We start from the raw sequence: 25,606 nt of genomic DNA, 5'->3' as shown, positions 1-25,606 counted from the left end.
TTTTTGAGAGTGTATAGAACAAACCTGACAAGTGAAATTTAAGCTACGTTCTTCCGTTCCTAATTGATAACCTTCATCACACGTCAATACACCTCGTGCACCGTATTTGATGCTTCCATAATCCGAACGTCCTAAACAACAAACAGCGGTTGCCAAACATCCCAACACTTTCAATTTTTTTTAAACATACCGTTGAAAAATGGTGGAAGTTCTGGGCACTCGACTGGTAAACATGCGACGTTTTCAGTGGAGAAGTTACCATTTGATTGACAGGTTTTGCTTCTCCATTTACCACCATAAGCATGTTCGTAGCCTCTCTCGCAGTTGTAATGGGCGATCATGCCGAAGGTGTACACTGGCTGCTCATCTAAACGTTGTTTTGTATTTGTTTACTATATGTCATGGACTTATTAGACCAAATTACGAATTAGACAACGGTCAGACTGTGTTCAGGGTCTGCATCGTCCTTTGCCATTTACTTAAAAAGGTTTAGTCAAATATTTCAAACGAACAACTAGGATAATGTGGTATGCCTTTACTGTTTAAAGTTAAACTTAAAAGTAACATGCGTAGAGCTTATACAATACGTTGCCCATAAACTTACTATAAAACACTTTGCGAGTCACCTACCGACTACAACTCCATTTGAGACAGGAGGAGCCGTTCCACACTGCACAGGGGGGCAATGTGGGGGTGCATCAGACCAAACAGCTTCTGCCAGGCAACTAATTGTTGTGGGCCCAAACAGGGCATATCTAAAGCAAACAGTTTTTTTAATAATAACCAAAAGTTGCCGCCACGTAAGTGAGCGTCATCACTTGCTATGTCGGTACCAACAGATTATGGGTCCGTGAATACGTTTTATACCGTCCGATAGGGTTAGGGTTATATTATGCGTTTTGTGTTCGTCACGCGGAAAGGTTTTTACTGACCTATGCAATAATTCATTAAAAGTATGGAAACATATAAAATACCCTTCATCGCATGTAAAGGTAACATCGTCTCCATACTGTCCACTTTTCATGCTCATTGAACCATGAACGACATCCGGGAGGGTTGGGCACTGGACCGGAACACACTGATCTGACGGATCAGAAAATGTCGCATCTCCTCTGCACGTGACGTTGATGACGTCACTTCCGGACACGTGACCAGTAACGCATCGGTAAGTTGCGCGTCCACCATACACAACACCACCAGAAATCGCTGCAATAAGATACAAACGTTAACGAATTTCGCTACTATTCGCTGCCAAAAGTTTTTGACACATAACTAAAACAAAGGAAAAGATCTGGTACCTGAGGTCAATTCAGCGTTTGCATGTGCTGGTGGCGATCCACAATTCCTGGGCGTACAAGCTGGTGGTAAATTGTCAAAGAGACCATCACTTCCACAAGTCAACATTAACGACGCTCCGTACTCATGACTGTAAATTAAAAAGTTTGAAAACACAAACCGCAAACATCATATGTCTATTATTTTTACCCGTAATCGCATTGATAAGTGATCTGATCTCCAAAACGATGTTCGCTCGCAGGAGGTTGATCATGAGCGCCGTTGGTGGCAAATGGAGTAGCACCGCAGGAGATTCGCTCGCATGTAGGGACGGGTGCAGACCAGTTGGTGCTTGCAGTGCAAAGAGTAAAGCTCTCTCCAACAAGTACATAACCTGCGTGGCATAGACACGTTTTAAAATTGACACTAATATACAGTTTACGGAGATGTAGTATGAATTGCAACAATATCCAGAGGAGGAGCTAATCAACAACCTTTCAAAAGCTTGAACTCAGACTAAATAATGAATAAACTCCTCAAACCAAAACTAAGTCGTACACAAACATACCTAAAGGTTGTTGTTGTATATTGCAAATATATGTACCTGTGTTACAGCTATAAAGCACAATTTCCCCAAACGTGTAGTTGCCCTGGGCAATATGTTGACCATTGATAGGGTCAGTTGGAGGTCCGCAGTCCACCGGTGTGCAAACTGGACACGCGCCTGACCAGCTTCCATTAGCCAGACAGTTTCTTTGGAAGCTGCCAGATCGTATATAACCAGATCTACAGTGATAAACTGCAACATCGCCGTACTTTGTCCCGTTGATATCTGAAATTATTGAATTGGTCAACAGCTACGTATCGATACATGCCTATTCAGAAATATAAAACCGAAAATTTTTTGTTTGTAATAATGGCGTCACTTTGGACCATGTTTAATTTTCAGAACTGAACTTATTTTGACTTTTCGAAAAACTTTGTCAAGCAACCAGATAAAATTGCTATTCTCGGTACCGACCGATCGGTTGATGGTTCAGGGTGCTCGTGAAGGGCGAAACTTTATGGTTTTCAGTTTTGCAACTTACCCACATAGCCGAAGTTAAGGGCAGGCGAAGAACCGCAGTCAACTTTGGCGCAAAGCAATGACGTGGATGACCAAAGTCCGTCAGCTTGACAAGTTATCGTGTCCTCCAGATTAACGTAGCCGTTAGAACAGGTGTAAGTTGCCGTGCCTCGGTAAACAGTCGAAGTAACTAGAACAGAATAAAGATAAACAAAAAATATCCACAATCAGAGGAGCAAAAATAAACAGAAAAAAACACGTTTGAATAGAAAAACGTAACAAGATTCGAACCACCATTAACGTAAATGATGCCTAAAATGCGAAGTAGTTTAATGTCTTACCATGCTGTTGAGTGTTAGGCAGTGTTGGTGGGTTTCCACACGACACAGGGTCGCATGTTGGTGGAGGATGATCGAATGCTTTGTTTGCTTGGCACGTCAACTCAAATTCACCTCGCAAGTTGTAACCAGGAAGACATTCATAGCGCAGTTTGTCCTGAAGCAAATAATGCAGATCATTAAACCAACAATACTTGATGTTCTGTGTAGTTAAGACACACAATGGAGCCGAATCATTTTTTTGGAGAAATACCGGTAAATACATCTAAAACGGCAAAACATTACAACGATCAACAAATTAAATTATGCCTTTCAACTAATAAAACAGACATTAGTATGTACGGTTTTCGAATGGCATTTAAAGTTGAGGACACAACTTTGCATCCTTGACAGTTGTTATACCTTCCGAGTAAATTCAATTTGTAAGACCCACCGTAAATAGGTATTCCGTGTTGCTGCTTTTCACGATTCCATTGACAACTCCTTGTGTGGCTCCACAAGAAACTCTTTCACAGGTTGGGAGGGAGTTGAGGCCAGCAGCAGTTTCACTGTTGATTTCCGAGTCTACATGGAATCGACCATCCGCTTTGCACACAAATGTATCACGTGATGAACTCTCGTAACCTTGGTTACATGCATAGGAGATTTGTTGACCGAAAGTAAACTTGTTGCCGATTCTCCGCCCATTGGCTCTGTAAGAAAATTAACATTGTTTAAGTCCATGCATGTCATGAAATCGTTGTTAAAAATGGTCATTGTAAAGCAACCAGTTCATTACAATTTGAAACTTCATATTAGTTGACCTGGTGCAAATAAAGAATATTTAACCTAATTGCTTTACAATCCATACTTACATTGGCGGCAGAGGGTCGCACGGTATAGGTTCGCACTGTGGAAACGGCCTCATCCATTCACCGTTTGCACCACAACTTGTAAATTCCACAGAACCCTGTGTTGGCCTATACCCAAAGTCGCATTGGTAATGGACTGTGTCTCCATATGTATAACCCCCAGCAGAACGCCTCTTCCGCTGACGTACAGCGTCCGGTGGTACAGGTTCAACACCAGAATCACCGTTAGACGAAAACCGCGCTGTCGCATCTGGTGGTACAGGTTCAGCTGCAACATCAGAACTAGTCGTGGCCCAAGGAGCATCACCACTTCCAGAACCAGAAGCAGTAAAGGACACAAAGGATCTAAGAAGGGCGGGTGGTGCAACAAAAGAAAGAGGACTAGCATGAGCGACGGTTGGAAGTGGGCCACAAGGCACTGGGTGGCACTGTGGAGCTTTGGGAGACCATTGCCGGTCTGAACCACAGTTAATGGTATCTACACAAAAAAAGTAATAAAACAACGATTCAGAAACCTTTTCTGTGCGACTATTTGACGGCTTAAAAGACAAACCTGTGGCGGTCATGTAGTAACCATGCAAGCACGCATACGTCACAGCGGATCCGAAAATTCTTCGTAAATTTGTTCCACCTTCAGCAGTATTAACCATTCCATTTGTAACATGAGGATCAGGACCACAGGTAACAGGGTGGCAAGCAGGTGGACTGTTGGATGACCATTGTCTGTAACAAAGGAGAAAGCGTAACATGGATAATTTGATCCCGAGTCAGTCCTCCATATATCTAAAGATCTCGGTCCAACAACTTAATTTACTTAATTACGCTTGACAGAAAAGTCAAAAAGTTTAAATAGTTGCTTGTACGCGATGGTGTAAACAACAATGACTTACAAAATGGTTTAGATAAAATGTATTTACAGTACAAAATCTTTTTTGAACCTTACCCGTTAGCGGTGCAAGTGATTGCTTCCTCAGTCGAATCACCGATAAACTCAAATCCTGTGTCGCAAGCATACGAAGCAGTTTCGCTGTAAACAAACACTTGGCTAACATCTCCAACCAGATGACCGTGTTCTCTAGGTGGCGCAATACCACACGGCACTGGTTCACATACCGGGTGAACTTGATCCCATGAACCAGTTGCTAAACAAAAGAGTGTTCCGACACTTTCAGAAAGTCCTGTGTTGTCAAAGCGATAGCCGGAATGACAGTTATACTGAACCAAATCCTCAAATAGATATTGGCGTGCAACGTCAGTACGGCTCGAAGTAGGTGGCCGAACTAAAGAAAATTGGCCGTTTTCGATCGGTGTCGGATCTGGACAAGCAATTCGTCGGCAAGTTGGGGGAGCCTGTGGTCCCCATTCGTAGTTGGTCTGGCACTGAAGATGTTGACTGGATTCTGGGTGGAGTTCGTACCCTTCGTCACAGATGTACTCCAACGTACTCAGATAAAGGTACGAGGTAACGCTCACCCTAAAATAATCACAAGCAACATTATAATTTACCATGGTAAAAACTAAAGATCTGGACTGGTGGATACGTTTTTGCATTTAGATTTAAGAGCATAACGCTTGAATGTGAAATGTGTAAACTTTATAAACATGTACTACCTATATACGATAGCTTGCAATTATAAATGCAGTTGTTATCATTGTATCAGATTCTCGGAAACACTGTTGGGATTTTCAATTGCTATATACGGGACACGATATTATGTTTCGGAAATTCGGGATAAAAGTATATCTTCAAAAGCTGCACAAGTACGAAAACGGCTGAGAACACTCAATAACCACAAAATTCTTTCAAAACTGACTACAACCTTCCGTTGCTGATACCGGTTGGTTCCACACACGACAATGGAGAACAGTGCACAGGATGTGTTGGATGTCCACCACTACCTGTTCCCCACAGTTTGTCTGCTTGACAAATTAAACAAGTATGTCCGGGCTTGCAGTTGTCACCTGTGCCTGATCCTCCAAGTTCATACCCTGAAACACAATGTGTACCAAAAACTCATAAAAGTGAAAGAATAGTTAACAACGGTTTATTTCCAATTTGCTGCCCAATCGACACTATGGATTATACTTCGGTTTTTCGAAATAACAAAGCACAGTGTAACTGGCACTACTTTTTAATGTGTACAGTTGTGTAAGATACCAAACAAGCACCTGGGTTGCATGTAAATTCTGCAATAGACAAGTAAGTGTTGGCAGTTGATGCAACGTTCCCATGTTCTATTGAAGCTGGTTTTCCACACGATACAGGGTCGCAGATGGGTGGAAGATCGCTCCACGATCTGGCAGCTGTACACCTAATAGTTTTGCTCGCAGCCCCTGAAAACAGTTACAAATGATCCTTTGTCTGTTAAATTGGAATCCCGATTAACCGGTTTCGTCTGCATCCGTTTATTAAAACGAAAAGGTTTACCTGATCGTAATTCATAGCCTATGTCACATGCGTAAGTGACGTTGTGTCCAAACGTTACAGCGCCACTTCTATCTGTAATTCGTCCGTTTGCAACTGCTCCCGGTTCTCCGCATGACACGGGAATACAGACAGGCGACGGCAAGTCATATACCCGTGCCGCCGTGCAGGTAAGTGTTGAAAATCCGGACATGTCGTATCCTGCAAGTACATAGAAAATGTAGTGAAGCCCAACAATGCAACATGACCTTCTTATGTTTGTTTATATTCCTTTAGATTTCGGCTTAATCACAGTACCCAGGGCAAGAAAGAAATTTACTATAAAATTAGAATAGCCTTGTGAGGAAACCGAATGAAAGAAATTGATTCGAATGAAAGGACGTTTGTATTTAGTTGAGTTGTGGTGAGTTTTCCTTTGCGAAAACCGACATATACTTTAAAATAATTCACCCAAGCAGTGCGACATAAAAGAAGCGCGTAATTGGTAGCTAAAAAGAGAATTCGATGCAGTTACACTGTGGTTGCGCAGTTTAAGTACGAAGACGAGATATACTTCGATTGTTTTATACTTGCCTGCATCACATTGATAGCTAACAGAGTTCCCGTATGTTAAGGCTGGAGTCAGAGTATATTGACTGTGTTCGACGTGTGGAGGGCGGTCACATGACACGGGGGAGCAAATAGGGACTGGACCAGTCCATGTCTTATCAGCTTGACAAGTTTTTACTGGTTCACTCTGAAATGATCATTAATTGAAATTAAAAAGTTTTACTGTTATCTGTGGAAGTAGTTTATTGGATAAAGTCTTTGTAAATAAACCTAAAAACGAGTTATATGATAAAGAAAGAACTAAACGAACCGTCATTTCATAGCCAACGTTGCATCCATAGGTCACTTCATTTCCGTATGAGAACACGCTACCATTAACGTGTCCGTTTCTAATTGGTTGTGGCTGCCCGCAGGAGACAGGTGGACAAGTTGGTGTCATTGCATCCCAATTACCGTTCGCTTGACAAGTCATGGTCGCACTTTCTCCAGCCCGGGGATTAACGTGGAGTTCATATCCAGATTCGCAGGAGTAAGTGACATTACGTTGATAAGTGAAGTGGAGTTCGTTTGTGGATTGCTCGTTGGTGTAAGAACCGTGCTGAATTTTGCTTGGATGACCGCACGGCACTGGAGCACATGTTGGGGCGTCGCTTGGCGACCATTGCCTGAAGAAGAAATGTGTTTTTCTTGATAAATAACTTGTAAAGTAGGCTATGAGTTGAAAATTGTAGTAAGTTAATACTTATTAGTGGCAAGTAACTTTTGGCGCTGCCCCAATTCGCAACATTCAATAAGTTTTTTGGCGTTATGACAAAAAGCTGTTTTTTGGTTCCACTTTTCGTTTTTATTTTTATTTTTTATTATCTGATGCATTTGATTTTGCATTTTTTTTACTCTTTGTACGTAGATATCGGGAGTAATCTTTTTAAATACATTTTGACCAAACTTGTAAGTCTTTGATTGTAGTAGCCTTAATCTATAGCTATGTAGTAAATGTAAACCATTGCTATAGTCAAGTAGGAAAATGTACAAAAAGATGAGATGTGTATCTAAGGAACAAAGGTACAAGAGTGGCGATAAACCGACTACGAGTATTCATTTGCAATACACACACGATCTTAACGAAACTAAAATACGTAATGAAGTTTTCCCTAGAAGATTTAAAAGAATAAAACCATAAAGTATAAAAACTTTTTCTAAAACTCAAATGCTCACCTATTAGCTGTGCAAGTCAGCACGGGAAAGCCAACCAAATAATAACCCGTTTCACAAGAATATTTCACAGTCTGACCAAACGTGTACTCTGAACCAGTTGTGATGGTATGAATGGGGAAAGCAGGTACCCCACAAGATACAGGATGACAGGGACTTGGTGCATGGGGAGTCCAAGCACCCTGGTCGTTACATGTCAGTGTGGTGTCTGGGGAAGTAACTTGGAGCTCGTAACCACTGTTACAAGTGTAGGTTGCGACATCCTCGAATACAAAGCGGGCGGGTCCACCTAAAAATGTACGGTATTCACCCTTTATATTTACACGGCAGAGTTTAAATGGCTTGCAAGGTAGTCTAGCTCTGTATGATGGGTATCCACCTTTAATTTGGCAGATGTTTATTTTCTAGCGTTGTCTATATGGTTTAAATTTTGCACTGTTTGGATGATAGTATTCTGTCTTATAAATTGCAAACAAAGTATCTCAGGCCATGTGCAATTATCATTACTGCAAAATAGTCCAAACCCTTCACGACGGGTTTCGAGCTTTGATTTGGCAGATATTAATTTTCTACTAAATTGTTAGGTTATTTTATTTTTGTACCTTCATAATATATATACCTGTTACAGACGTAGCGGTAAAGGATCCGTGTGTCAGAGAAGGGGGATCACCGCATGGAACCCGTTCACATGAAGGTTTTGAGTTTGGGCCAAACGTTCCATCTTCCAGGCAAAACATCACACTCGCACCTATAGATTAATAATCTCAACGTTATGTGATGTATTTTTAGTATTTTTCCACTTAAAAATACTGTTTACCTTGCAGAAAAAATCCATCGTCACAAATAAATGCCACGGACTGCTTGAATACAAAATTAGTTGATCCGTTAACTGAAGTTCCATGAGCAAGATGTGGTGCCGATCCGCAAGGTGTAGGTTTACAGACTGGCGGACTGTTCGATTCTATAAATACAAACACAAATTTAAAAGTTGAGTAAAGCTTCGTGACTTTATTTTCTACCTGGCACGGCGGAAACAGCAGATCGAAGGGAAAACGGAGCAAATGCCGCTGGGACATCTGTAACAAATTAAAAAGGGTTAAAAACTTGAATACGACAAATTGACAACACCGCATAAAATTCAATCTCGTTACACGCAGTATTTCGTTTATACAAGTGACTCATAAACTTCTTAATGAATATCGGCCAAGTTTCACGCTTGAGGTTTCCAAAAACACAAGAATATTGTACAGGTCGATTAACAACTTCCTTCAAATTTTTTTATTTATACTCCATCGTCGCAACTTACCACTCAAGGGCGTCATTCCAGAGCCTGGTGCGTCACCACTCCCGCTGCCCACATTTTCATTTCCTAATTCAGCTGGCAAACTAAAGAGCGCCGCTCTGGGAACTACAACATGATATTGTGATAAATTATACTTTTACGCAGTATATTTGCAGGTAAATCATTACGCAGAGCAACAACTTACTGATAGGAGCAGGCAAAACTGCCACTTTCACTTGCGGTGTCCATTGCTTGTCATGGGAACAAAACCATTCTACGCCACCAAACATATCGTAACCCGGCAAACACGAGTATTTTGCATTGTGCAGGAAAGTGACGCCTGTGAAATGTGCACAAATATAAAAAATACTTAGTTTATGATACAAAATTTGATAAAATGCAGCATTAAATAGCCCATACGTTTTGTAAGAACAAAGAATATAACAGAGTAATTAGGCAGTATGTAAAGGAAAAGCACAAATCCAAACAAATATGTATTCATGAGATAGCACAGCTGAAACTTTTAGCACACTTAATTCAGCCTGTGTATTCGTTCAATGTGTTTTTAGTAAATTACTGTGGATATCGATTTTGCCAAAAAACATGACACAAACAGTTATGGGTGCGAGCGCATGTGGTTTAGGACGATTTCCATTATCGCACATATTTAATTCATGAGCTTTTAGTTAAGTTTTGATATAGCGAAATCATACTGGCAACATTAACATACCATCGAAGTTAGCAAGCCCGTTGCCGATAGATGGTGGTTCGCCACATGACACTGGGTAGCAATGTGGAGTTGGATGGGAATAAGTTCGATCTGATGTACAAGTTAGTACAGGTGATCCAACCATGTAATATCCCTTATCACATGCGTATTCAACTTCTGTCTTGAAATCAAGGGATCTAACCCCAACAAAATAATCAAAGTTGTTTTTCTTGTGCAGATACAATTCTGCTTTTGACCGTAACATGAGTCACATTTTTATGCAAAGCAAAGTAAAAAAAAAATGATTTGTTGAAACCAGGGGACCGGTCGTAAAAAAAATTAGCAATGAAAACAAATCAATTAGTTTATAATCTTCGGGATATATGGGCAAAATGTTTTAAACCATTTAACCTGAAAAAGTATACGGCCCGGTAACGAACTCCTTGCGACCCGGCACCGGACCGCGGACCGGCGGTTGCCGACAACCACTTTCATTAAACGCAATCTTTAGAAAGTTTGGACAGAGCATGAAGCATAAAAAAGTTGTTTGTTATTTACGACTGATTATTTTGTTACAATTTATGACACAATGGCACAGTTTTTGGTTATTTATTCAAAACCAGGAAGAACAAAACAGTGACACAGCTTAGTTACTTTAAATTTGATGTCTTGGCATCCGTTGTTTGTTATTATCCAGTTTAAGATTGATGAAGGAATTTGTGTGTAACAAATATATTTTTATTATGACATTGCCCTAAGAATCAGATTGACTGGAGTGCTAAGCAAACTTCAGCTCTACTGAATACAAGGAAAATATTTCTTTACAATCTTACGTATGAGCGTTTCCGCTGTTGATATGACCGTTTTCCACTTGTCCGGGTATTGGGCACTTTACTGGTAAGCATTGGTGGTCAATTGGATTGGATGACCACATACCGGTGTCCAAACACGTCAAAGTCGTGTCAAATACGTCATAGGACAGTTCGTATCCGGTGTCACATGTCAAGTGCCAAGTGGATTCAAATATTGTGCCATCCGAAACACAGGAACCTGACGATATCAAATTAGTGGGATATTGAATTTGGTTGATAAAATATTAACAAACGATTTCCTGCGGTTTTGCGACAATTTTTTTATTTTAATTGAATGTCTCAGAAAAACTTTTAAACATCACAATAGAGAAATTTATAAAAACATGAACAGCACAAACAAAAACAGCAATTTAGTTTTATAAGTTATCTTTCAAATCAACGCCCTCTGGGACACTTTTCATGTGAATATATTTTCAAAAAAATGTTTTGTGTTTTGAAAATCTGTAACTTTTTGTAGTCGTATTTTTGCGAAAAAATAATCAGGTGCTATAAAACTTACCATGTGAAGGGCAAACAGCTGGTCCGCAATCTTTTGGTTGGCAAGCAGGTGTGGGGTCAGGACCCCAGTTTTTATCGGCCAAACATTCCATACTGGGGTTAGAACCAAGTGAAAATTCGTGCCCCGTGTCGCATTGGTATGCTACTATGGCGCCAAATGTCATTCGATGGTCGTTGAGTTGGAATTGGCCGTTCTCAATCGTGCTAGGAGCGCCGCAGGAGTGACGTCGACATGATGACGTATCGACTTGCAAATATAAAACGGGTTAATTTTTGTTCCTTTTTTTGATTCGCTGCCCACGAAGAACATTAAAAATCAACTGAAAACGTCTACTTCAATAATACAGTATAAATAAAATGGCTTTAGCTGTTTTACTTCACGCTACCAAAGCATAGGAAACAGATTAATTTCTTTAATATTAACAATCAACTAAAGCGTTTAATGCAATATTAACTTAATTCAATTGAAACATTTGAACTTTCGGCTGTTTTACTTTATGTTATTAAAACAGGTGGTACCTTCGTTCGCAAAAGGTGGCACACTCCATTGGCGATCAGCGTTGCACGTGACCTGAAAAGATGTGACGTCAGGAGAGAACTCGTGACCAACAATGCAGGACGAAGAGGCAGTTTGCTGGTAAGTAGTTCCGGTTCGCTGACAATCCGACAGTAAAGGACAGGCTGGAATTCCGCAATCAACTGGTGTACATTTGGGAAGACCGCTCCATTGCTTGTTAGCCTGTAGTTTAAAAATGTGCATTCATATCACGAAGCAGAGAACTGTTACAAACCAACTTTCAATTGCAAAAGTTTTGGTAAAAAAAACATACTGTGTCAAAAAGTATACAAAAAAAATCCTTGCCAAAAAAATTTGCTTTTAGAAACTAAAACGAACAAAGCATGAAAAATTATTTGCATGGTTGGGTACCATGTTTAATTTAAGTGATATTAAAAATCTGTTAACTAACTACGTAAACTTTAACACTAACCAAACATGTAATAGCAAGTTCTTCGGGAAGTGATTCGTAACCAGAATCGCACTGATAGGTTATTACGTCTCTGTACTTATAAACGCTGGAATGAGTTGAGGAAATCGATGCATGATCCACAGGCAGTGGGGACGGGCAAATTATAGGCTCACATCCGTTTGGTGGCGCTGGAGGCAACCAAGTTTCGTCAGCAGTACATTCGTGGTAGTGGGTAAGTAGTTCTTTGCCTTCTTGCCTAAAATACGAAAACATTTATTCATTTAATAACCGCATTATTGCGAAATCGGTAGTGAACTTGTAGAAACTTGTAGTGACGTCATTAACTGATTTTTCAGAACACGTCACAGGCAGTAATATCGCGTTTTTGATTTTCTATTATCAGCACAGAGAACGAAATAACATACCGTATTCATAAAATGTAAGCCGCAGCCTATAAAGTTTTTGCCATGCCGTTTGTCGAGCAACTACGGTACTTAATTTGATTCATCACAAAAATTTGCAAACAATCATTCACAACCTTAATACGTGGCCAACGTCACACGTAAACGTTGCATTGTGACCAAAGGTAACCCCGCTGAGAGTCAGGGCTGAATTGGACACATCGTCGGGAAGTCCACACAAAACCGGAAGGCACTTCGGAGCGGGTGAGCTAAACAATCCTGAAATCACATATTGAGTGTTTTTATGAAAATCTTTCACTTCTAATTAACAATTCATTTTGGCTTATTGACCAACATCCCGTATAGTCTTACCATTTTCGTTGCACGAAGGTCTGGAATTTCCCTCCAGAAAATATCCGGTGTTGCACGAATATTCTAAAATGTCTGGGTAGTGAACCATGTCGACGTTGCTATGCGACCAATCACTTTGGGCGAGAATTACTTTGCTACAATAAAAATCAACTCATGACACATTTAAACCAATTCAAAACAGAATAAGAAACAAATGATGGCAAAATACAAAGCCCATTATTTATACCCGTTAGTAACACGAGCAGCAGGACCACATGACACAGGTCGACAGGTGAACGTAGTTTCTTCCCAACTACCGGTTGATTGACAGGCATAAGTTTGTGCATTGGAGAAATTGGGAGGCTCGATAAGAAAACCTCTCGTGCAAGTGTACGTCACCTAGATAGGTAGAAAGTGTTTTAGTGAGACTGCATGAATATCATGTTTTTACCATCCCCGAAAGGTATCGTGATTTACCATATCCCCGAACACTTGTCCAGTGGTCACGTGTGTAGCGTTGGCAACCGACGCAGGATTTCCGCAGGGTACAGGGTCACATGACCAACCGCTGACGCCAGACCACATGGCAGACGCAAGGCATTCCGTGGATCCAGTTCCTAAATTAAACGTTTACAAAAAAACGTATGATGTACAATTTTGCAGTGATTTCAGTCATGTCTAAACTTACAATTTAAACTAACCCTACTTGACATAGGAATTACGTAAAGCAACTCCGCAATATATTTACAGATTTAATGTTACAGTACCGTTGAGGTTGTAGCCAGTGTCACATGTGTATTGAAGAACTGTACGGAATAGAGTTGACGTCACTTGAACGTGCGCATTGGCGACCACTGGTGGTTGAGAGCAGTCGTGGGGATTACAAGTTGGTTGAGAAGACCAGGTTCGGTTCGCTTGGCACACGATTTCCGTTTGTCCTTGATTTTAAATGTGCAAGTATTGTTTAAGATACCCATAGCGTAAAAAAGTAAAATACACTACAACTTATGTGCAAGGGTCAGCAAGCTTCTCCATTGAATGTGAGTGCATTTAAAATTAGAAACGCTTGCTTGGGCTTGCGTTTTACGTTGCAAATCAAATCGTCGCGATTTTGTCGTGTACCCTTTTACAGTAAATAACATCCCGAACCTTTCGACAGGCATCCAACACGGCCGCCACCACACACGTCTTCAAATTGATTTTATCTTCAACGCACAGAACAACTACCACTTTGGAAATCTACTACCTCAGTCAATAAAAAGGGTCACCGACCAAAGTATACCGAGTGTGCCACGAGAAAATGTTTGGAACCGCGAATTTAACCATCAGAACTAATGGTTCGATAGCATTTTTTCTGAAGTAAAGTATTATTGACTTACCGAGTGAATAATGTCCGTTGTGACAGGAATATGTCGCCGTTTTCAGGTAAGTTGTGCCTTTATTGACGAAAAATCCGTTGTCGACAGTTACAGGCATTCCACATGAAACAGGATCACATGTTGGGGGAATACCCGTGTAGAAGCCCTGTTGGCAATAATAGCAGAATTTTTGCGCAGATTTCAACACAACGTTTTTATTAATCGCTGTATTTTGAAATATGGTGCAGCACTGAACAGCAGTTATGCCGCTTTCACCTTGAAAGAAACAAAAAATACCTGTACATCGCCTTTTGCTGCTGTGCACATAAAACTTTCCGACAGCAATCTAAGGTCGTATCCAATGTTGCAAGCATACGTCACCACGTCAGCGTAGGAATAGTTGAGGTTGTCATGGTAACCATTGGCCACCGTGGGAGGAGCGGGGCAAAATATTTTTCTACACACTGGTCGGTGAGTGGCGGTCATCCCTCCCGGACCCAACACGTCGCCGAACGTCCAGTTTCTATCAGCCGTACATTTCGCGCTGACCGGTCCAGATAAGAAGAAACCTGATGCAAGATTTTAATGTTTTTTTCAAATTTCCTTAAATTCCGAATGTTGTTTATTATAAAGTTATTTCAAGTTATTTTTCGCTTTACCAGCGAGTAACGCTAAAAAATCTAGTATCTGCCAAAATTGTAAATGGTGCGTTAAAGCACCAGACATTTTTTACTTTTTCCCCATTTTGTACAGTTAAAAATCTTAGTGTTTTGCTGTATTTAAGGTAAAACCTGCTGTTTAAGTAACTACTTATTCCAAATAAATGTTATTGAAACTGGAACAACCTTCGTTGCAGTCGTAAGCCACCAGACTTTCAAACAACTGGGTCTGTGAGGTGCTACCACCAAGTATAGTCCCATGGGTCAAGGGTGGGGGCGCACCGCAACTTATAGGGGTGCAAACTGGTGCTTCTTTGTCCCACAAGCCTGTGTGTAAACATTCCAAGACCACACCACCAACTGCTTCGTACCTAAGGGGAGATAATAAATTCACGTTGTTCAAGGTATTGTTAATATTATGACTTATAATTTTATGTTATTATTATTCTTGTAGTTTCATTACCCTGGGTGGCATTGGTATGTGGTAACAGCCATAAAGAGGGTTTCGTTTTTGTCTTTTACCCCGTTGATGACATCGGGTAACCTTCCGCAATCGATCGGCTCGCATGTGGGTGGGATACTGTGGAGGTATTACAAAACATTAAATCACACAAAATAATAATCGAACCACAATAGAAAAAAAATCTCTCTCTCTGGTTGAGAACCACTGCTTTGAAGTAACATGTAACAGGTTTATTATAAACAACAAGGTTTGAGGTCGACTCACTTGGACCACGTTTGATCAGATGTACATGATGCAGTGTCATTTCCTTGTAACGGATACCCTTTGTCGCACACATAATGAATAACGTCTTCATAAAAGAAGGATTCAGGGGCAGCCTCCGCAATCTGTGACAAACATTAGTTGATAACGAGCTTTTATGTTGACACAACAAGAAACAAACCTGTCCGTGCTCTGGAATTGTGGGAAACGGACACTGAACTCGAACACACGAGGGCGCTGTGCTCCAACTTCCGTCAGCCTGGAAAAGTGATGTTGTTTTTAACTTAAAAATATTCTCATGTCGAATTTGTAAGTTGAGCGTTTATGTAAAATTAGCTGAGTTTCTTGGAGGTTTTGTAGTGGGACAATTAAATACAAAACAGTTTTTTTCGGTACAATCACACGAACTTGTCACGTGTGTATAGAATTAACTGACATTGAGAGAGTCAGTTTAGCATATCTAAAGGTTTGACTTTTCTGGCACAGTGCATTGAATCTAGTTCTGATTTAAAACTGTTCACGTTATTTATGTTAATCGGTGCAAAATATTTGGGTACTCGATTTATTCAACCCGACCTCTGATTCCGCAAATCAACATAATGAACAAACAAAGTAACGAGATTTACCACGCAATTGATCATGGCCGATGTGTTGCCTTCCATTTCGTATCCACTGTCGCACTGATACAAAACAACAGCTTGAAAGGTTGTGGAAATACCATCCCATAATTCATGTGCATTGGGCACGTTCGGAGGTTGACCGCAGTCGACTGGTATACAATCCGGGGTCGGATGTGACCATTCAATTGTTGCCAGACAAGTCGTGTTGTCCGCTCCGTGCAGAATATAACCGTCGTCGCACGTGAAATGGACGAGTGATTGAAAAATAAAACTATCACCTGGAAATAATAGATAAAATCGGCTAATAAAATTTTTGGCTAATAAAATTTGAAACTAGTCACATTTGTTTCTGAATCTAAAGTAAAACAACCAAATTACAATCAAATTGTTGAAAACAATTTTTTTATCTATACGTTGGTTTACTACCAGCTTATTTTTACTACAAAGTAAATTGGGAAGCAACGTACCAAACGAGAAACCATTTACAGGTGTTGCTGGTGGTCCACAATCTACAGGAAGGCAATCTGGGGGCAGTGCGTCCCACATCCCGTTCCACGCGCACTGAAGTAAATCAATTCCTGACAGTTCGTACCCTGGCAGGCAGCGATACGAAGCAAGCGAAGGAAAATACGTTTCTGCAAAATGATTATTATATATTTTGTGGAGATAGGCAACTGCTCTGATGATGGAGCACACTAAACATCATATGTTAACGACGCGTGACCGAGCTGCAAATCAAATTTTGGTTAAATCGCAAGCATTTATCCTGATTATGCAATTATTTTTTCTTAAAAAATGTTAAACTTGGGATCATTGTTGAATAAATGTGCGATTAATCAGTATGTAATTAACTAAATTCCTTTGTACCACGAATGTTGTAAATTCTTGACGAATCGATAACTCGACGGAGTTTTTATTTAATCTAATGATATTTTTTAAACTTTGTTTGTCATTTTAAAATTAAGCAACGAAGATAATGTCTTTACCGCAACATTACATTGTTTGCTTATTCTGTGTGCTTACTTGACATGTTTAGTATTCCATTGTCAATATCTGCAGGAAGTCCGCAGTCAACTGGGACACAGTCCGGAGGTCCAGCGTCCCATTCGCCTGTCAATCAAACAACAAGCAATATTTTTAAATACCATCATAAGGTAATATAAATGGAGAAAACAAAGCGACTCCAAAACTAACCAGAAGGACCACAAAATGCTTGTTCAGTGCCGAAATGGTCATAACCGAGGTCACAAGTGTAGTTGACGCTATCAGGGAAGATGTAGATGTCTCCATTATGTCCTCCATTGATCGGATCAAGAGGCATTCCGCAATCCACCGGTAGACACGGTGGAATAGAAGTGGATGACCATTCCCCTGTAACGTTTGCATTTCAAAATAATTTTGTAGATCAGTTTTTAAACTTAAAAAAAAACTTCGGTGAAAGTACAGTTTCAAGAATTTTAAGCCACAAATAAGGTAATTTCAATGTAGACCCAATAATAGCAGATTTGAGTCCGAATTTAAAGGATTTTACCCCTTAAAGCAGTTTCGATTTCTTGTGCCAAATTTTTTTCTTCGAATGTTTTTGACCTTGCGCAATAAACTAACCATGTTCATTGCAGTATATCTTAATGTAGGGAGCCAGTGTGTAATATCCGAGGTTGCAGTAGTAAAGAAATTCGTTGCCAAACGTCGGGGAATCCCCTTCTAGATACCCGTTGACGTCAGGGGGAGGAGGTGGGCCGCAATTTTTCGGTTCGCAATACGGGGAATCACCTAAATATACGTAATGATCGAAATAGGCTATTGCTGCCAGGCATACTGTATAACAAAGTATTGCTCATCCAGCAGTTTTTATTATAAATAATCGACGTTTTGTTCTCCAAGTTACGTCATTATCCTGATGAAGGCGTCTTGTATAGGACGTCGAAACGTCGATTATTTATAATAAAAACTGCTGGATGAGCAATACTTTGTTATACGTAATGATCGTTTGGAGGCATTTGCCAAAAAATACAGCAAAACTCAATACAGCGAGTCAACAAGGTAGTAAAAACCTTGCATTTGACCGTTTACAAGCAGCAAAAACAAAGGATTTACGGTTGTTTGCAATTCCACACAAGTTAACACCAATTATACTGTTGTTTTGAATTAAATAACAGGGGAGGAAAACTCACGCGACCAGAATCCGGTTTCGAGGCAAACTGCTTCTATTGGCTCGGGTTCAAAAGTCTCGTAACCAATATCGCAGTCGAAATGAATCACCGTTTCGAAAACAAAGGACAAGCTGAAATGAAGAAAGAATTACACAAATAAATTACAACCAAACATGCAATTACGTTTAGACTAAAAGAAAATATACCGCAACCTAAGAAAAAGTTTTTCGTTAGATCTTGAAATTGATCTTTTTTTAAGTGCAAGTGCATATTTCTTGACAAACTCTACCCGAAAACATTCATGCTGACAAACGAGGAGAACAAACTCTGTATAAATAATTGCAAATTGCACTTCGACGGCCAGGGATATTACAAGAAATTAGAAGCGGCCAAGCATTTCGGGTTTACTCCTATTGCGGATCTGCCCCATAACGTACCAGCTCTTGGCGTAGCATATTTATGGTAAGCACCTACTTCCTGTATTTGATAGTACAATAAAAATCGTTACTAATTTTTTTCACCAAAAAAATGCGTAAAATGCGCCGTATGGTCTTACGCCAAAAATTCATCGTCAGTAAGAAGATCGACGTCATCAACTTCCGGGAACGAAATCACGTGAGAGGTAGAAAAGTCCCACATGAGCGGTTCATAGCAGTTCACGCGGTGACAACTAGGGGGAGATGCTTGGTCTCCCAACCAAACCTCTTGAAGTATCCACAAACCCGATTCCGAGCAAATGTAAACACTTGATCCATTTAAATAGAAGCCCGGGTCGCATCTGAAAGCACACATAAAAATCACTAAATTTTCAGCGACTAGTAGAATACACGGGGTAGGAAACAAGATTATCTTATTACTCGTTTCTGTTTCGGTGTTGTGACAAGCTGAGTACATAATGATTAAAATGTGCTTTTTCTATGTTTTAAAAAAAACATTTTGTTATTTTTGGTAAAATAAAATTGTATGTACTACATATAAAAAGTGATTTAACTTATAGATCAAACATTAAAAACAATCGTACAGTTTGATAAACTAATTAATTTTCGAGAGACTTTCTGGAATGCAATTTATATTTGCAATTGTTCAAATATTGTTGTGCTCCGACAGAGCTTACAGTAGATCAAAAATAAAGAAATGTCAACATATTGGACTAAGTTATATAGAATTACTACATATGTGTCCAAACGCATGTAATCTTACGAATATGTGGCTTCGCCTTCGTAAGCCTCCGACGTTACATCAGCAAACCCGTGTTGTAACGATGGGGAAGGACCGCAAGGAACCGGTTCACAGGTCGGAATCGAATCGTTCCATTGTCGGTTCGCCAAACATGTGATCTCAACAGCCCCGTGCAACTCATAACCAACGTCACACCTGCAAGAAAATTATTTTAAGCAAATCAAAATTCATGCACCAAGATATGCAAACAAGTTAATTTGAAATTTTGAAAGAGTTTCTTGTTTAATTTCAGTGTTAAGATTTCTGAAACGACTCAAAATGTACTGTATCCTTCAATTGTGATAAATTTTACTCACTAAAAAAAACTTACAAAAATGAAATGGTAGACCGGTAAGTAATTGTTGTGTAGAGCATCAGTCCGTTCGCCAAGTCTGCATTTATTGGACACTTGACAGGACTGCACAGCGGTGGGTGGTGATCCCATTTGCCGCTGCTATCACAACTTGTCCCTGGAGCCCCAATCAAGTCAAATCTGAAGAACATATTTCATTTTTTTCCGCAAAATGAAATGCGCTCATTGATACAATACTACTACAGTCATAATCATCTCATTTGCCCAAACAGAACCCCCTGTGTCAACAAGCATAAAGGCAGAAATAAAATGAAACCTACCCTGAGTCGCACGAATACGTGATGGAATCCATAAAAACAAAGGCACCGATTAGTTGCTGGTGATCAACAGTATAATATCCGTTGTCAGCTACCACTGGCATGGGGCACGGAACGGGCCAACATTGTGGCAAGGCAGTCCAATCGACCGTTGCTGTATCAGGTTGCCATGCACAGGTTGAGTTTGATTCCACCGAATTATCACTGAATGCATACCCCTCATCGCACTGGTATGTGATTTGACTAAGAAACTCGGCGGAAAGAATGACACTGGGATCTGAAGGAAAATATTATCATCTTTTTTGATATTTTCATCTTTTACCGAGCGGTGTCATGAGGTCACTGCAGCCTAGACTTTTCTAGCCTATACTTTGTCACATGCATGAAAATGCTTGTGAGACAAGTTTGACTCGGTATAACGCCTCCAATACTACGATTTTCTGTGGGTGTGTCCTAATCGCTGGTCTTCATAAAATCTTCAGGCTTGGCTCCAGTAATGAATGCATGTTTATCATAGAGAAACAATTTAATGTGTATTTTAAAAATATACATCCTGTACAGCTGTATAAGATTTTGGTTTGCTCCATTCATATTACAATAAAGCCAAAACAAACCAAAATAGGTATACATCACTGACCTACTACCACATGTCCGTGGATAAGTGTTTGCGGTGGAGGACACAGCATGGGTTGACAAACTGGTGCAGCTCTTAACCACGCTCCAACGGGGGAACATCTTCTAATCAGGAAATCAGGTGGTGCTGCCGCCTCTGAAGCTGTAAGGGCTGCTGGTTTGGGTTCGTCATCATATTCATCAAGTTCGTACTCGGCTTCGATTTTGTCAAACATTGCTTTCAGAGCACTGCCCAGCTTCTCTTGTTGCCTTGATGACAAATTGCCTGCAAAAGTAGATGTTAGTTTGTTGCAGTTCAATCCTCAGTGGGCGGAAGTCTCCGTCAAACATAGGATAAACTTCTCCCAATTGTCTTCATCAAAAATTTGATGTGAAATCTGCGTTTCTAAGTCACTTTGATTTTGATGCTTAGAGCATGACAAATTGCATTTGTTGATTCTTTATATAGTTCTACTTACTGGTATTGACAATCGGTAAAACAGTTTCCTTTTCAAGTTCAGGCATTTCTTCTCCAGCTGTCAGATGAGCAATGGTTTCCATAATCTGAGCCAAAAAATTACAAAATACGGTAATGACAGCTTTCTTTGTGAACCTGATCAGAAAAACTTGAGTTTTATCAACGTACATGATAACCATCGTCACATGCAGTAATCGCTGCAGAACGGGGTGAAAATGTGCTTGCGTCATAAACCTCCGGATGTCGCACGTCATCAGAATTCACCGTCATCGTGAAACCGTGTGGCACCGAATCTACAATTTTCATGCCGTTACTATGTTCATAAAATTAGTAAGTGTCGCAGTAATCTACTAATGAACATTTTTAGGAAATGCAACTGACCACAAATTGAATCTGCTGTACAAAATTTATATTCCCAGATTACTTTCTGTTTTTGTTTATTGAAAAGAATATTTTGAGTAAATGTAAATTTATTAATAATAACGTATTTGCATACAACTTTAAACACATACTCTGCATAATATTTACCAGGTGTTGAACAAAGCACAGCATTACATATTGGCGGAGCACTCGACCATTCGCCGGATTTTAAACATGTAAGTGTGTTGGTGCCGCTCATGACAAAATCCGGCTCGCAGTTATACGTCACTTCACTTTCGAACGAGTGCTCAGCGTTCGGATGGTAACCGACTGTCTCAGCATAAGTTACCACAGGTGGTGGACCGCATGGGATTGCCTGACATACTGGTGCAGTACTGAAGCTGCCAGACGCCAAGCACTGGAAAAGAAGCAATCACAGCAAAACTGGAATATGATCTTTATCTTTTGTGCGTGTATGCATCACGCGAAAACGCACATAGTCACTTCAAACCGAAAACACGTGGATATGTTCGCAAACACGGTATAAACCGTGGATCAGAAAAGTTTGTTATAAGTTTCGAATTGTACAGGATTCACATTCCCCTGGATTCGCTGTTCTATGTTGCCCACCCCTTTCTATAACTAACACATTTACAGACAGCGATTATATGGCAACAAGATAATTTACATTATCATCAAATTAAATGTTTACAACATGTATATTAAACCTCGAGTGAGCCGGAATGATCGGGTGCCAACTGGAATCCTGTGTCGCACGAATAGACTGTGACGTCACCGAAAAACATCTCGTTGAAGTCGTCGTATGGTGATGACGTAGCGTGCTGGACAATGGGCGGATGTAAACATGATTTTCGCTCACAACTAGGAAGGTTGCCTGTTGCGACAAAAAACAGTTAATATTGTAGCAAATATTTGTATTGTGTCATTACGATCAAGTTCTTGCGTTTTAAGAATTTTGTAAAATGTACAATAGGACAATGAGAGATGTACAAAAATTTGGCGTTGTGCACCACGAATTGAATAACAGCCGCACATTGTATTTGCTTAGGTCATATATTACGATCTTTCAGCTAAACCGAAACTCTATCATGTTTGTATTGCAATATACTGAAAAACAAAGTTTTCAATGCCAAAAATATTCACAATCTGGCATTGGCCGAGTTAGCGTTTAAACACTTTCACAACTTCGTTAATTTCTGCGCCAAACATATTTGCTTAACTAAACCGTATGATATTTTTTGTACCCGTCCACTTGGCATCACTTCCGCAAATTCGATTCCCGTTGTGTGATTCGGTGAAAATATATCCGTCGTGACATGCGTATATCACCTGGCTCTGAAAGTGAGGTCCTGGACGGTGTGGGCCATCGTTCAAACTGCAAAAAAACATAAAAGTGTAAACGCAACGCGTTGTTTTTATGACTGATAGGGCAACTACTTGTTTTCTCATTTAACAGACAAAAAAGTTACCTTCACTATAGATATGCATAAAATTTATTGTAAAATGCCAACTTTCAGAACGCCGTCTTACGTTGTAGCGGCGTTCTTGACCATGTGTGGTTCCCCGCAATGCACAGGTTCGCAAAGAGGTGGATTTGTTGACCACGTGCCCTTTGATTGACAGATACCCTCGTTTGAACCGACCAAATTAAATCCGGAGTTACAAGCAAAGGAAACAGTTTGCCCAAATGTGTAATCTCCGTTGATAATTTTCTGAAATGTAAATGACCACTTCTAACTTAAGAATGTCCCAACCACACTTTTTTAGTTTTCAAAAATCCAAAAACTAGAAAAGAACATCATGATGGACAAATTCAACAAAATAACATTAAACGCCAACAAATGTATCATTGTAAAAGAGAAATCGTTTCATGTTACATTTTAATTACACAAACACCCGTGCGGAAAATTTAAGAATGCCAGAAAAAGTTTTCGATATTTGACAATGTAAGTGAGACAAAAGAACACTGAAACCGACCTGTTTTCGTGTAACAACTCCATTTTTGAGAGCTTCGGGTGCTGGGCATGGTACAGGATCGCAGCGGAAAACATCAGCAGATGTATTCCATGTTCGATCGCTCTTACATGCCACAACTGATTGTCCGACAGGAAAATATCCCTCCTCACAAGTATATCTAAATAATAGATAGGATTCAATGCAACGACATTTGCAATAAAGTCGCTTGTTTTTGCACAGCTTTAGTTCTGTAACGGTGGATTTTATTATGTATACATATTTCCACAGCGAGTTTGTCGCTACAGCGATTTGCCAAGACGTGACTCAAAAAAAGAGAGGCAACTGTATGTGTTAAACAAGAATTTTTTTGTGAGTTTTCCACCAATTTCAGCATTTAACAATTTTAAAAAAATGCTGCTTTTATATTTTAGAAAATGTGTTTTTGTACGCTAACAGTTTGCTGGAACAAAATATTGGTGTAAATTCTAACCGAAGGTGACTTCCAAACACGAAATCTTCAGCCCCAAATAACATGTAAGATCCATGATTAACATCAGATGGGCGATCGCAGGGAACAGGAGGACAGGTAGGTGGTGTCTTGGAAATATCTGCACCAACGAGAAATATCGAGTGCAAAATATGTTTACCAGGCGAAACCGTACTAAATTTGATGGTTTTGGAAAGGAATAAATTATATATAGGACCAAAAAGTAGTCTAATTAAAACAAATGGCTACCAGAGAGCTTCAATATATGGCAGATATCGCACTGCAAATGTTTGAACGATCGCTGTTGCCATCATCAGTGCAGGTTGTCATTGAGCTTAAAGTAGGGTTTATGCAATAAGAAAAAAGGAGAACAAAAGATGTGTATGAAAACAGTCGGAATGGTTAGAGTTGTCATACCAGCTGGGGTTCAAGCTCAGTAGACAATATTCACTAACACTAAACAACAGCGATTGTTGAAACATCTGCATTGCGATGTATTATGTATACGCAAACTCTCTGTCCATTATGTTTTTGATCATCGAATTTAAATGTGTTTAAAGGCACCATAACTGAAAATCTTTGAGCAATTTCTTTAAAAAAAATAAACTTAACCATCAACTCTTGACATACCAGTTGTCCTGTCGCCCCACAAACCAGATGCAAGGCACATAAGTTCTGGTTCACCACTCATGTAATATCCTTCGTCACAAGTATATGTGGCCACGCCCATGAACACAGTGCTATCCGCTGCAAAAACACAAGATTTGCAATTACTGGTTGTGTTATCATAAAATTCACCAACAATAAAAATTAATTGTTTTTTTTGCCTGACGGAGTTTTATGTTTAAAAATTGTGTCCTATATTCCTTTTATACATGTATCGTCATTATGGATCTGTTCCTAAGTTTAATGATGAAAATAAAGGCCCAAGTAGACGTAGAAAGCGACATACTTTATTGGTTAAAACGTTAAACGTTTCGGAAACCGCCTATGTCATCATCAGTGATATGAGGGTCACATTACTTACAACCGTTTGTCGCTTTTTACGTCTATTTCGGCCGTTATTTTTATCATTAAACTTATGAACAGATTATTCGCATTAAATTCAATATTTGTGGCTGAGAAACAGACACCATAGAAATTTTTTGGGGCTCTCTAATCATGTACAACTTAATACCTACGAACCTTTTTAATTAAAATTTAATAGCCCCAATGACTAAAGACTTTCAAATAAAATCAGTGTCGCTTTTTTATTTGAAGCCAAACTCATCCATCATCAAATTTGCATTTTTACCTGAAACTTGTCCATTGCCTGTCGGTGGAGGAGAACCACAAGGTACCGGATCGCAAGTAGGTGGAAGGTCACTCCACACGGGACCAGCCAGACATTGAATCACAGACGATCCATGCAAGTTATAACCAGTGTCACAAATATATTCCACCGTGCTCAGGTAAAGGAAACTTGTTCCTGGGTAAATTTGTGCTACTTTAAGAATTACATCATATGATATAAGCATTACAGTTTGTAAAGTG

At 39.8% G+C, this 25,606-nt stretch overlaps 1 protein-coding gene across 1 annotated transcript in view; it reads right to left on the bottom strand.

The window, feature by feature from the left end:
- LOC145224643 (sushi, von Willebrand factor type A, EGF and pentraxin domain-containing protein 1-like) overlaps positions 1–25,606 on the bottom strand; it is a 78,312-nt gene that overhangs the window by 8,997 nt on the left and 43,709 nt on the right. The window contains exons 44-104 of the mRNA XM_080091180.1: positions 25,368–25,541; positions 24,704–24,820; positions 24,077–24,194; positions 23,608–23,764; positions 23,161–23,342; positions 22,875–23,005; positions 22,338–22,504; positions 21,778–22,027; positions 21,418–21,542; positions 21,251–21,335; positions 20,797–21,057; positions 20,163–20,436; positions 19,861–20,022; positions 19,512–19,685; positions 18,868–19,089; positions 18,333–18,442; positions 17,764–17,931; positions 17,353–17,529; positions 17,182–17,268; positions 16,626–16,793; positions 16,165–16,436; positions 15,720–15,797; positions 15,542–15,663; positions 15,278–15,394; positions 15,001–15,185; positions 14,453–14,724; positions 14,177–14,321; positions 13,565–13,735; positions 13,275–13,414; positions 13,045–13,196; positions 12,819–12,952; positions 12,584–12,725; positions 12,067–12,301; positions 11,597–11,816; positions 11,079–11,324; positions 10,541–10,757; positions 9,729–9,904; positions 9,204–9,338; positions 9,023–9,124; positions 8,736–8,792; positions 8,534–8,677; positions 8,336–8,464; positions 7,720–8,005; positions 6,815–7,169; positions 6,529–6,691; positions 5,959–6,156; positions 5,700–5,864; positions 5,351–5,519; positions 4,474–5,004; positions 4,084–4,253; positions 3,534–4,008; positions 3,113–3,371; positions 2,683–2,836; positions 2,364–2,531; positions 1,880–2,107; positions 1,486–1,669; positions 1,299–1,426; positions 975–1,206; positions 631–755; positions 191–367; positions 25–131 (exon numbers count right to left, since the gene is read on the bottom strand). Coding sequence (XP_079947306.1) covers positions 25–131; positions 191–367; positions 631–755; positions 975–1,206; positions 1,299–1,426; positions 1,486–1,669; positions 1,880–2,107; positions 2,364–2,531; positions 2,683–2,836; positions 3,113–3,371; positions 3,534–4,008; positions 4,084–4,253; positions 4,474–5,004; positions 5,351–5,519; positions 5,700–5,864; positions 5,959–6,156; positions 6,529–6,691; positions 6,815–7,169; positions 7,720–8,005; positions 8,336–8,464; positions 8,534–8,677; positions 8,736–8,792; positions 9,023–9,124; positions 9,204–9,338; positions 9,729–9,904; positions 10,541–10,757; positions 11,079–11,324; positions 11,597–11,816; positions 12,067–12,301; positions 12,584–12,725; positions 12,819–12,952; positions 13,045–13,196; positions 13,275–13,414; positions 13,565–13,735; positions 14,177–14,321; positions 14,453–14,724; positions 15,001–15,185; positions 15,278–15,394; positions 15,542–15,663; positions 15,720–15,797; positions 16,165–16,436; positions 16,626–16,793; positions 17,182–17,268; positions 17,353–17,529; positions 17,764–17,931; positions 18,333–18,442; positions 18,868–19,089; positions 19,512–19,685; positions 19,861–20,022; positions 20,163–20,436; positions 20,797–21,057; positions 21,251–21,335; positions 21,418–21,542; positions 21,778–22,027; positions 22,338–22,504; positions 22,875–23,005; positions 23,161–23,342; positions 23,608–23,764; positions 24,077–24,194; positions 24,704–24,820; positions 25,368–25,541 — 11,174 coding nt within the window. The remainder of the gene's footprint in view (positions 1–24; positions 132–190; positions 368–630; positions 756–974; positions 1,207–1,298; positions 1,427–1,485; positions 1,670–1,879; positions 2,108–2,363; positions 2,532–2,682; positions 2,837–3,112; positions 3,372–3,533; positions 4,009–4,083; positions 4,254–4,473; positions 5,005–5,350; positions 5,520–5,699; positions 5,865–5,958; positions 6,157–6,528; positions 6,692–6,814; positions 7,170–7,719; positions 8,006–8,335; positions 8,465–8,533; positions 8,678–8,735; positions 8,793–9,022; positions 9,125–9,203; positions 9,339–9,728; positions 9,905–10,540; positions 10,758–11,078; positions 11,325–11,596; positions 11,817–12,066; positions 12,302–12,583; positions 12,726–12,818; positions 12,953–13,044; positions 13,197–13,274; positions 13,415–13,564; positions 13,736–14,176; positions 14,322–14,452; positions 14,725–15,000; positions 15,186–15,277; positions 15,395–15,541; positions 15,664–15,719; positions 15,798–16,164; positions 16,437–16,625; positions 16,794–17,181; positions 17,269–17,352; positions 17,530–17,763; positions 17,932–18,332; positions 18,443–18,867; positions 19,090–19,511; positions 19,686–19,860; positions 20,023–20,162; positions 20,437–20,796; positions 21,058–21,250; positions 21,336–21,417; positions 21,543–21,777; positions 22,028–22,337; positions 22,505–22,874; positions 23,006–23,160; positions 23,343–23,607; positions 23,765–24,076; positions 24,195–24,703; positions 24,821–25,367; positions 25,542–25,606) is intronic.

The sequence above is a fragment of the Phallusia mammillata genome, chromosome 4 (genome assembly GCF_965637545.1).
Source record: "Phallusia mammillata chromosome 4, kaPhaMamm4.hap1.1, whole genome shotgun sequence".
In the NCBI taxonomy this organism is placed as follows: domain Eukaryota; kingdom Metazoa; phylum Chordata; class Ascidiacea; order Phlebobranchia; family Ascidiidae; genus Phallusia; species Phallusia mammillata.
This window is presented reverse-complemented; position numbering and strand designations above follow the sequence as displayed.